The 11,991-nt window shown below is 44.8% G+C and overlaps 1 protein-coding gene across 1 annotated transcript; it reads left to right on the forward strand.

Annotated features, from left to right (window-relative positions):
- Window positions 1-1,206: 1,206 nt before the first annotated feature.
- LOC110309221 (mannose-binding protein A) lies at window positions 1,207-7,413 on the forward strand. The gene is made up of 5 exons (XM_021181739.3): window positions 1,207-1,357; window positions 3,335-3,488; window positions 4,245-4,361; window positions 5,946-6,020; window positions 6,957-7,413. Exons 2-5 carry the CDS (start codon window positions 3,344-3,346, stop codon window positions 7,328-7,330), a joined length of 711 nt encoding a protein of 236 aa, XP_021037398.1. The 5' UTR covers window positions 1,207-1,357; window positions 3,335-3,343; the 3' UTR covers window positions 7,331-7,413.
- The last annotated feature ends 4,578 nt before the right edge of the window (window positions 7,414-11,991 follow it).

Here is an 11,991-nt window from a genome sequence, read left to right on the forward strand (position 1 = left end):
CTTGTCCTGGAACTCAATCTGTTGACCAGGCTGGTTTGGAATCCTCAGAACTCTACCTGGCTCTGCCTCCCCAGGCACTAGTACCACCTGGCAAGAATCAAAAGTTTTAAGAAAATTCTCACAGTAGAACATGGAGTCTTATAGATCTGGAAGAGATCAGAGTTTGACTAGATTCCCTGTCTGCAAGCGTCGTCAATACTTTTATGAAATAACCTTGGTTTACAGCATGCTGATACATCTTACAGAGTTTATGAAGCCCCAAACAATTTTTATTTTTGTATCTTTAACCTGTGTCTGAAATCATCTTGCAATATATGGAAATAGAATAGCCATTGCTATTTCTAAATTGTGACCACCGGTCGAGATTGCTTTGAGAATTGGTAGTTATTCTCTATGCTTGGAGGTAGCCATTAGGCTGTGGGCCCACTCAATGCATAGCACTGGATGTGCCGTGTACATTCTGGCCACTAGCATACTGTAGTAACTAGGTTTTCAAATGTGGGAAACCTGCAGGCTGACCATTCTCTTTTGTTTTGTCAGAGTTCTTTTCAAACCCAGCGCCGCCTTTTCAAAATTTAAAACTTGCATAATTCCGCAGATGTGCTGGTGTTTGATTCAGTAACTTGTGGATGGAGAAAGAGTCATTGGTATTTCACTATGTGGTTACAGTATGAATTTTACTTTTCTGCTCAGTTTTGAAAGTGTACGAGTTATGTGGGTTTCCCTGTAGGAAATGTGACAAAAAGCACAATAGAACATGGTCCAGAGGCTTTGTTCCTTCTCTCTGTTTTGGTTGGATTTACTCTCAGACGGATTTGTGTTTGTTTCAAAGCAGCATATACATGCAGTTAGTAAGCATGTTTGAAAGGGCCATAAAAATCGGAGAAATGCTGCTGGGAACTTGGAAGGTCAGGAACTAGGGGGAAATGTCCTGAGATAACATTTACATTGTCGATCTCTATTGATTGTTTTTACAGTAAAAATATTTTACAGCTTTTTTTTTTCTTTTAAAGAAGTGTCTCGATAGAGCCATGCCAAGAACCTGTGGCTATAGAGGACTGGAGTGTCTAAGCTATATGGATGGACTTCTGGGAGGAGAGAACACAGTGGTAGGAAGATTGTAGACTGCTAAAGCAGAGAGACTCAGCACTGAGCTGAGATCCCATCAGCAGCTCTGAACAGCTTCCCAATTACAACAGCTCCGAGGATAGTTGCTTATTAAACTGGGGTTGAAGGCCAGTCCAGCTTGGTCCCCGGTCACCAGGCTAATGGCCCTGTCATTGGGAAGGACACTACCAGAAGCTGGACTCGAGACACAGTTTCTCTTCCACTGCTCCTTTTCTCTAAAGAAACCCTAGTAAGTTGTGGTATGCATTTTGGGGTCCAGCTGTGGTTCTGTGTCCTCTGTGTCCTTCCCCTCAGGTTGTTTAGACGCTGATGTACACCAGTCTGGGAGGCTAAAGTGGAGCCCGGGACGGGTGGAGTTCTGAGTTCTGCAGGATCCCGGTCAGGCTGGGAGTGAGTGCTGGAGCAAGAGGGTTGGGGGCGGGGGAGGGGGGCGTTGTGGAGAAGGACTTTTGGAGGATCTTAATGTTACATCTCTTTTAGGCAAAGGACTTCTCCAATGATCTTCACTAATACAGCTCTGAGAGATCTTAGCTTGCACATATTCCTTTATTTGGGGTGGGCTTGTATGCATACACTTTATTGGGGTAAACTGAGGGTTATATAGTTTTGGGAAGGGGGGGGAGAATATCCAGGGTGAGCAAAGGTCATTGGCTGAAGGCTAAGGTACTGAGGTGCCTCATTAGCATGGGGAGGCATTTCTGGAATCCCAGGTGCAGGACTACTGACATTCCTCAGGTGGGGACCAGGATCCCACGGGTAGAGAAGAGGAAGCCCTGCTGACAAAGGGGGTCAATTTGTAGTGAGCTCAGGGCAGTTTGGGTAATGTCAGACTTCAACGTTAGCAGCAAGGTTTCTTGATAGTAAATCCTTGCAGGATGAAAGTGGTGGGTCTTGGGTCAGGAGTCTGGTCTCTCAGCTTTAACCTTGTAAGGGCCAGGCAAGGGTCTAATGGGACAGCCCATGTAGGCCTGTACCTTTCATCTGTGTCCTTCCTAGATTGACTTGACCATATGCAAACTAAAGGACAGTCATTTCCAATAGGAAAAGTAGTAGTGGATGGTGGGATGGTGGCACCAACAAGTAACCATTCATGGGTAACCGTGAACAGTCCTCAGCATGATCGGAGGAGTTTTAAAAATATGTACAAAAGTTAGAAAGAGGAAAGATAGAGAAGGATGTAATCATGGGCGATGCCTCCTAACTTGTCATCTCTTGCTGTTCGCTGGAGAAAGAAAAAAATTATGGGAAGTGGCAGAGCAGATTAAACCAAGCCAAGTGCAACAGCTGATCAGTCAGGACTAAAGACACTAGAATTACGTCAAAGCAGAGCAACATCCCTGGGAGGTTGGTGGCTTAGGGTAGGACCTGGATAGCCAGATTGTTCTGCTGGGGGAAGCATGCTGAGACATACCCCGGCCTGCATGAGCAGGCATGGTAGAAGCCTGAGCTTTTTCCTAGTAGAAATGACCTTTTGGTGAGATTTCAAAGCAAGAAAAGCCTCCCATGGAAAAGATCAATGAACCAAGAAGTCCCCATTTTAACTGTGGTCTGTTCCCAACAAATTCTTGTCACAAAATAGAGCCTTTGAACATGTCATTGACCAGACTTTGAGAAAATAACTACGACTCTGAAGTAGGTGAGACCTCACCATGTATAATAGGCATCTTTGCTTGAAATATGAGCCATTGGTGGCTGAGAAATAGGTCTTGTGGGTCCTTAGGGGTTAAAACCGATGTAGAAGGGGAAAAGTAGGAGACTGGGACTCCTGTGAAATAGAAGAGGAACCAAGAAAAAGAGATCCAGGGTCTATTGGGTGCTAAGCAGTCTGCATTCCTGCCAGACTACCACAAGCACAGCTGGTTTATAATTTTCAGAATTTGTAGGATCTCGGGGTGACACAAGCTAAACCTTTAAGCATCATGCTCACAGGGACTCTGGGCCCCTTGAGAAAACAAGCCCCCTTCCTCTTGCATCTTTCTTGACTTTATCCCTGATCCAACTCCCATTTTTACTTCAGTAGCCTTGGTTATGATGATGCACCTTCAGTAGCCTTGGTTGGGATGTACCTTCAGTAGTTTGGAGTCAGAGGGTATGATATCCTTCACATATGCTGTTCCCAGCCAGGGGTGCAGATCGCTATAGTTAAGAACAAAAGCTATAAGCCAAGTGAGATGGAATTTGTCTCATTGACTTTCTCCCCTCTCAGGTAAGGACCATGCTCCTGCTTCCATTACTCCCTGTTCTTCTGTGTGTGGTGAGCGTGTCCTCATCAGGGTCACAAACCTGTGAGGACACCCTGAAGACTTGCTCTGTGATAGCCTGTGGCAGAGATGGACCCAAAGGGGAGAAGGGAGAACCAGGTATAGAGTACTGTACTCTGGCTTTACATCCAGGAGGGAACCAACTGTTCTGTGTTCAGAGATGGAACCCATGACCTGGAGAGGCTTGGTTTTCACTCTGCCATGTTCTTCCCCTCATAACGATCTTTTCCCAATATCACTGCCTCCCACTCAACAGTGCTTAACAGCTTTCTCTCTCTCTCTTTAAAAAGATTTATTTATTTATTTTGTGTATGTGAGTACACTGTAGCTGTACAGATAGTTGTGAGCTTTCGTGTGGTTGCTGGGAATTGACTTTTTAGGACCTCTGCTTGCTCTGGTTGGCCCTGCTCCCTCCAGTCAGCCCCACTTGCTCAGTCCCTGCTTGCTCTGGCCCAAAGATTTATTTATTATTATACATAAGTACACTGTAGCTGACTTCTGATGCATCAGAAGATGACGACAGATCTCATTACGGGTGGTTGTGAGCCACCATGTGGTTGCTGGGATTTGAATTCAGGGTCTTTGGAAGAGCAGTCAGTGCTCTTACTGCTGAGCCATCTCACCAGGCCCTTAACAGCTCTCTTGAATCTCATACTTCCATACAGGAGTCTGTGAGGTGGAGCTGTCCCTCAGGACAGATATACAGACTTGGGAGGCAGAGGATCTCTCAACTCTGAGTCACCAATAACTAGCTCTCTGGCTCTTTCGTGGAGTCACTGTGGATCAAACTTTGAACTTCTAGAGAAAAAGAATGAGCAACAGCCACTGGGACATGCTGCCTTTATCTCCCAACAGGTCAAGGGCTCAGGGGCTTGCAGGGCCCTCCAGGGAAATTGGGGCCTCCAGGAAGTGTTGGAAGCCCTGGAAGTCCAGGACCAAAAGGCCAAAAGGGGGACCATGGAGATAATAGAGGTAAGAGAATGCCTTAGAATGATTAGCTTGAGTGCGGGTGTGTGTCCGAGGAAGAGGGAGCCATGTGGGGAGGTATCTTTGGTTTTCATGCCTCACAAGGGCATGCTTAGTGCTGTTTCCTGACTCAGTGTCACTATGTCCCCCCAAAATACCCTCCCGGGCCATTTCCCTATCCGTTCTCCTTAGGACACAAGGTTAACTTTTCTACAGGTGGAAGTCCAGTGTTTGATCCAGGCTATGAGGGAGGAACCGCGCCCCTCCCCCATGTCTATAGTAAGAAGAGTTGCATGAAAATGGTCTGTCTCATTGATCCCCTGAGTAAAGGAGAATACCATACATAGCAACTGCTTCAGAGTGAAACTAAACAACAACAACAAAAAAGAATTAAAAGTATTAAAGAGTTTGCCTGGAGGCTGGGAGGAGCCCCAGTTGGTAGAATGTTTGTTGCACAAGCGTGAAGGCCTAAGTTCAATTCCAAGTACCCACATACCACACAACAAAATAAAAAACAAAAGAACCCAATACTCATGTTTGCACACATAAATAATCCCAGCACCGGAGAGGCAGAAATAGACACACATACCTGGGGCTCACTAGCCAGGTAGTCTAGCCTATTCTGCAAGCTTTAGACCCATGAGAAATCTAGTCACCACAAAAAGAAGGATCTGAGGAATGACACCCTAGGTTGATCTCCAGCCTCTACACACACACACACACATGCGCGTACACACACAATCACATACACCATCACACACACCATCACAAACACCATCACACACACATATGCATCTACACATGAACACATGCACACACACCATCACACACACCATCACACACATATGCATCTACTCATGAACACACACACACACACATGCACAAACAACACAGAGAGAATTTACTCGTAATGAGAAGTGAAAAAGAAACATAAAGAAAAATCACAGACTAATGAGTATTTTTTTTAGAAATTAATATAATATTATAATGTTTAAGCACTTCATTAAAACAAAGGAAGGAGAGCTACTATAACAGGTTATTAGGATAACTAACTTACACCTGGGAAACCAGCAATGTTACTTTTCTCCATTTGCTTTTTAGCTCTGATATTTTTCTGGAATAAGCTTACTTTTTAATGAGCCTCATCATTTGTGTGTATAAGAATATTCATGTACATACATATTCCTGTGGATGCAAGTGCACTTGTGATGGGTATACATATGTGTGCATGAATGTGGAGTCCAAATGTCATACTCAGGTACTGTTCTTCCTATAGAATCCATCTTATTTTTGAGACAAGGTCTCTCATTGGCCTGGAAGCTACCAAGTAGGCTCGGCTCAGCTGGATAATCAGCAAAGCCCAGAGATCTACCTGTCTGCACCACTCTGTGTCTGTCCAGCGTGGGGATGAAATGCCTGGCTTTTATGTAGGTTCTATGAATCAATCATGTTCTTGTGTTTGCAGGGCAAACACTGCATGTTCTCACCATGCTGTGAACTTTTTAATACTCCTATCCTCTACCCCAGTACTCAAGTCTCCAGGTTAAAGTCTTCTTTTCACTAAGTACCTTCTTCCTGATGCTCTTACAGCCAATGAGGAGAAGCTGGCAAATATGGAGGCAGAGATAAGGATCCTGAAATCAAAACTGGAGCTAACCAACAAGTGTAAGTTTTCCCTGAGCCCCAGGGTGTTCTCCCTCCAAAGTTTCCCTGCAGATCTAGAGTGGAAGGAGAGCAGAAGAGGGCTAACAATTCTGAACACTAACTTCACCCCAGATCTCTGCAGGCATGGCTCTTTCTTAAGATGTAATATTCAATCTCCTCACCAACTCTGGTTGAGACATTATATTGTCTTGGCATTGGTGAGGTTGTTCAGTAGTAAAAAGCTCCTGCCATACAAGCCTGATGACTTGATTCAATCCCCAGAACCTACAGTGGGAGAAGAAAATCAACTCTTAAATACTGTCCTCTGACCTCTGACCTGCACAGGCACACTGTGCCGTGCACGGAAACACATACAGAGAAACTCTCTCTCTCTCTCTCTCTCTCTCTCTCTCTCTCTCTCTCTCTCACACACACACACACACACACACACACACACAAACACAAACACACACAATTTTAAAAAGATGTTATATTTCTTACCAATGAGGAAAAGGAAAGCAGGAAGAGTAACTCACTTGATATCCATATAGCTTGCTTCAGCAGCAAGAAAGGGCTGAGTGGAAGTCTGTTTTGTCCAACATCTTTGCTGTTTGTTCCCCACTCACTGTTCATAGCTGAATATTATTACCCTTCTCTTATTTTGGTGCCCAAAATGGGGCAGGGAGGGCCACAAGTGCCACCCTGTGTTCACCTGTTTTCTGACTGTTGATGTCAACCGTGAACTATCCCAGGAGGCTTCAGCTCATTTCATGAAGTTGTGGATTTCTTTCATGGCTGTACTGCTTGCTGTTTGGGACCATACCTTTTTCCTAGGTTCTGGCCTAGTGTGGTTGCACCTGAGACTACTATTTAGAGACCTGAATTCCCAGAGGACTTTTTCAACTAAGGTCCTGACTGGGTACCATACTGAGTGAGCCTCATCTACTCTGATTTCAGTGCATGCCTTCTCAATGGGCAAACAGTCTGGGAAGAAGTTGTTTGTGACCAACCATGAAAAGATGCCCTTTTCCAAAGTGAAGTCTTTGTGCACAGGGCTCCAAGGCACTGTGGCTATCCCCAGGAATGCTGAAGAGAACAAGGCCATTCAAGAAGTGGCCACAGGCATTGCCTTCCTAGGCATCACGGACGAGGTGACTGAAGGGCAATTCATGTATGTGACAGGGGGGAGGCTCACCTACAGCAACTGGAAAAAGGATGAGCCCAATAACCATGGCTCTGGGGAAGACTGTGTCATTATATTAGATAATGGTTTGTGGAATGACATTTCCTGTCAAGCTTCCTTCAAGGCTGTCTGCGAGTTCCCAGCCTGAGGAAACGAGTGCCTCCATCTTCTCCTTGCCTCCTCTCTGGACTCTCACTTGCTTCCAAAGAAAATTCCATACTTGTTTCTCAAGCCGAGCGTTAAGTGATTCTTTTGAGGGGAGAGGATATATTTGGTTGTGGCATGAGGACATGAACGGAAGCTGACCATGTGGCACCAGGGTCTGGTTGAGCACAGAGCAAAGGTCACATCCATTTTGCTAGGAATACAGCAAGGAATCATCTATGGAGAACCTACAATAAATAGCTATCCACCCCGCCTTCTCACCAAAGGATCAAAGGTGGGCCATACCTGTGCCCGAGTGGCAGCTGATCTCAGCCATAAAGCATCCAATTCCCTTTCTCCGTGAATTGTCACTAAGAGGTATCAAACTTGCCTGTTTGAAGCCATCCTCTGTTTATACGGTGTTCTTACCTCTTGTGTGTTTCTTTACATGTATCTATGTTTGGTGGAGAATGGAAGAGAGTTAACACTTCTGGATACTTACTATACCCCAGGCATAGGCTATCTAGGTCCTCTCTGTGACTGAGCTGTTGCTTTTAGGCTCCACATACTGCCCCAGGAGCCCTCTGTCTACCTGACTGTAAAGAAGGACAGCAACCTTTGTGAGTAAACACACTCAGTCCTACAAACTCCCTGCCAAGTAATGGTGTCCCCCCTTTACTCACTCTGTACCCTAAGAATGAAATGCTGCCTTTTCATCCTTCACTGATATATGAGAATGATGTGATATTGTGTTCTAACAACATAGAAATATGCAGATGGTCATTCAGGGGGTGTCCATCTCACAATGTTAGTCCCCACTATCCATCGTCTCTTCCTTTTACTGATCATCTCATATGGATCACTGAGCCCATTATCAGTTCATAGAGAGGAAAGTCCTGTCGTTAGCTTTTCTCATAAGGGTTAAATGATGCTACCTCATCGGCCAGGACTGGACTTCCCTCCTTCACAGTTCTGGTTCTTTCTTGGTCCAAGGTTTCAATCTATCTATTGTGACCATGACATTTTTGTTTTCCACTTATCCGAGGGTAAGTTGAGCTGAGATTCAATAGCACACTGAGTCAAGCCGGAAGAAGGTGAATTCTGGCCCCAGCTGCTTGCTATTCACAAGTGAGATTGGAAAACATCTCATGAATGAGCTAACAGCTATTCTCACTCACTGTGGAGGCTTTGTTCACTTCCATTTGTCTTTTACTTCTCCCAAACTGCCAGGGAAAGCACTCTGGAGTCATTTGATTGCCGATGGATATTTGTTCAATGGATACAGCAAACATTTACAAATGGATGGATAAGTTGGCTACTAGGCAGTCAAGGTCAGGCTGTGTGCTGCTTCCACAAAACTTTCCCAGCCGGTGTGAAAAGTAGAGTGGGACTTTCAGAAGGCATCAGGGCCAGCAGAGTGCAGGTGGCAGGACCATGTGCCTTGGTTTCTAGCACACCTGTACTGTCATGTTACTGAACGTTCTTCAGACAACACACACTTGTGATATAGAACAGAACTATTCACTGGTTCATTTTGAATTCAGATGTTTAAATACAGGCACGGGGGATGGCTTAAGATACAGAATACCTCTACAGGATAAATTAGAATCATAAATGTATATTATCCAGGAAATGGGGACTTGGGGTTTAAATTATGTCTGTGAGTGAGTATCCTTTGGTAGAAATGCAAGACACAGCTATTGGGGGTCATAGTTTGTTTCATGTGAAAAATTTTAAAAAACTGATATTCAAAGACTGAGAGACTCATGATCCAAGTTCCAGCCTGAATTCTGCATCCTACGACTGAAGGGCCTGCTCATCAGGACAGTCTTTTTCTGGACTCAGACATCTCTGCTGTTGATATTGCCAGCTGTGTTCCAGCCAGAGGTAGGGACAAAGGTTTCTAGTTGAAGGCTTGTCACTTCCACTAGATAACATCCTTCCTGGGACCAGGCAGACTCCTTTCTCTGTGGCTGTCAGAGGTCAACCAGCTCAAAGGGCCAGGCCATAGTCTTGACCTTTGGGCATGGTTTCACTGTAGAACCTTTGCCCTAAGGCTGTTTGCTTGCTGTTATGTAACAGATCTGTACTTTGGTAATTGTCAGGAATTTGGGGTTTTTCCACATACGAATTAGCCAGGAAAGGATCGGTTGTCATCTGAGGCCCAGGCTAGAGATGCCAGGAAGTTGGTTTTAATAAGCCATGTTACTGTGGTAACCCTAAGTGGCTGATGAGTTACTGAGAGAGAGAGAGAGAGAGAGAGAGAGAGAGAGAGAGAGAGAGAGAGAGAGGTGTTCCTGACAAGAGACCAGCTGGGAAGCAGTAACCTGTGCACCAAGTACAAACCAGTCTGCTCTTAGCTGATACAACTGCCACATTCAAAAGTAATAGAATTCAGGTAGGCATTTACTAAGGAAACACAAGCCTTAAGCTAGGTTAGCCTCTGGCAGCATGTGATCTAGCCTGTGTTGTCCTGGCAGTCCATGTGTATTCTATGTAGCCCTTTAGAGCAGTGGCTGACAGAATTGACTAGAATCATGACATTGTCTAAAATCTCTGGTGCTGTTAAATTTTTCTTAAAAGCTCCCACCATTGTGAGGTTCTCAGGTGATCAAGATGTTTGGCAAGGTGCCTGGAAATCACCGTCCCAAGAAATAACAGTCACCCTGGTGACTTGTGTACATCTTTTACCCATGCCAGAAGGCAGATGTTCTTCATTTTTCTGGAGGCCTTCCATGATTAAAGGGGTTCTGCTTTATTTATAGTGTCTGCCCATTAACACTCTCTTCCAACTACCCCCTACATATAACCTGTTGCTAGTCCAAACCCACCAGTACACATCCTAAGATCTTAGCATCTCCCATGACTTTAGAGAATAACAGAGCTAGGACTGAAAGGCCCGGAGGAGTTGTCAGAGTATGGGAGGTGCTGAGTTCATGAAGTCTTGTGAAGGCACTTGTGTGACCAGGACTCATGCAGTTGTACATATTTTTGAGCACATACATATGTCGAGTGTCTGTATGGCAATCAACAGACCCAAAGCCTGAAGCTCCCCGCATGCACCTTGTTGCCAGCAACTCCTCCCAGCCTTCTTCCATCTGTGCCCAGGTCTCTTCTTCTCTGGTGAATATTCCAGAGGCTTTAGTCGAAAAGTATGCATGTTGGTCATTTACAAACTGTCCTCAAATGGCCCTAGATGTGTTGAGGAGGCTGTAGAATCAGCAATGACTGTTCAGGCACTGGTATAACATTGAGCAAACTTTGGATCTTGCCAATATTGTCTTCATCCAACTCATCTGACCAGTGAATCTAAGTTGGTCCCAACTTTAAGTCTTTTTACTCTTGTTTTTATTTTCCTCTCAGCAACTGTAGATATTTGATATCAGTTTGGTTACACAAACACACACACACACACACACACACACACACACACACACACATCAGTGTTACAATGTCATTAGAAGTAAGGATTGACTCCATACTATTTGGGTTCAAATTCTGACTTCACCATGATGCAGCTGTGTGACCCTTGGGAGGTCACATACAGACTCTGTGCTCCTGTTCTCTTTTTGGTAAAACTGGAATAACAATTGTGCCCATGTTTGAAGGTTTCACCAATGACAGATAAGCTGTTATCAGTGAAGCCATTTCAACAACATTTACTTGGAAATAATGCCACACCAGCAGTGGCCGTGCCTCCATGAGTTTTCCAAAGCTACACCACTCACCTCAGCAGTTCCGGTGTCCAGAAATGGGTGGGAGTCACTTATGAGCTCAATTGATGGCTGACAAACATATTCATGAATGAGTTCATGAGTGAATTAATCTGACTCCACCTCCAGGATGTGAGACTCCACTTATCTCCAGAGATTAACCTGGGACTGAGCTGGATTCCAGAAAAGCAGTGGGTTCTTTTTGGAAGACGGCTATGAACATAGTCTACTTTCTCAGGTAACAGCCCTAGCCCTGTCAGCAGTGACCTCATGCTGCCCTCTGCTGGTTGTCTTGAAGGCAGGGCCAGCATGCCCTGAGAATCTCAGAAGCAGAAAGGTTCAGAAGAGCTTTAGGCTCTTTCTAAATTCTAGCCTAAGCCTTCTAACCTAAGTTCTAGTCACTTGTCTAGAACTTGTGTTAGTCCTGTTGCTTTATTTCCTCTTCCCTTATTGCTGCATCCATTTGGATCTTCTGTACAACTTCCAGGCCTCATGATCATGCCTGCTCTTGCTGAATATAAATCCTCTGCATGTCAAGGCTCTGCAGCAATATATAGACTATTCCTTACATCAGTGTCTATTCTATCTCAAATATAGACTGTAAGCTCTTTATAGAGGGACTTCTATCACTTTAACCCTCTTCCCTACCCACATAGTTATGTCTAGAGTGACTTCGTTTTCCCTCAAGACAGGATGTCATTGCTGCTGCTGTATGGTCTTCTGTGTCAGGTGGACTTCCATTTTCCTTTGCTCCGCATCAGCAGGGGAAAACTGGGGATTTTCTCTGAAGTAGGTTCTTTTTAAAGAACACAACAAATCATTCACTTGCAATGTTTGCAGTGACCTCAAATAATCTTAAAAGTGAAGGGTTGCCTCACTTAGAGTGTAATTAAGGATACTCCACGCAGCCTGTTGGAGACCCATGAGACAGAGGGTCAGTGTACAGTGGGAT

The sequence above is a fragment of the Mus caroli genome, unplaced genomic scaffold, assembly GCF_978045245.1.
Source record: "Mus caroli unplaced genomic scaffold, Mus_caroli_1 scaffold_12, whole genome shotgun sequence".
In the NCBI taxonomy this organism is placed as follows: domain Eukaryota; kingdom Metazoa; phylum Chordata; class Mammalia; order Rodentia; family Muridae; genus Mus; species Mus caroli.

Excerpts from the sequence above, each read along its gene's own strand:
- LOC110309221 (XM_021181739.3), top strand. The coding sequence starts at position 3,344 with ATGCTCCTGCTTCCATTACTCCCTGTTCTTCTGTGTGTGGTGAGCGTG. Across the intron at positions 4,362-5,945 it reads GGACCATGGAGATAATAGAG|CCAATGAGGAGAAGCTGGCA; the intron begins GTAAGAGAATGC and ends ATGCTCTTACAG. Across the intron at positions 6,021-6,956 it reads ACTGGAGCTAACCAACAAGT|TGCATGCCTTCTCAATGGGC; the intron begins GTAAGTTTTCCC and ends CTCTGATTTCAG.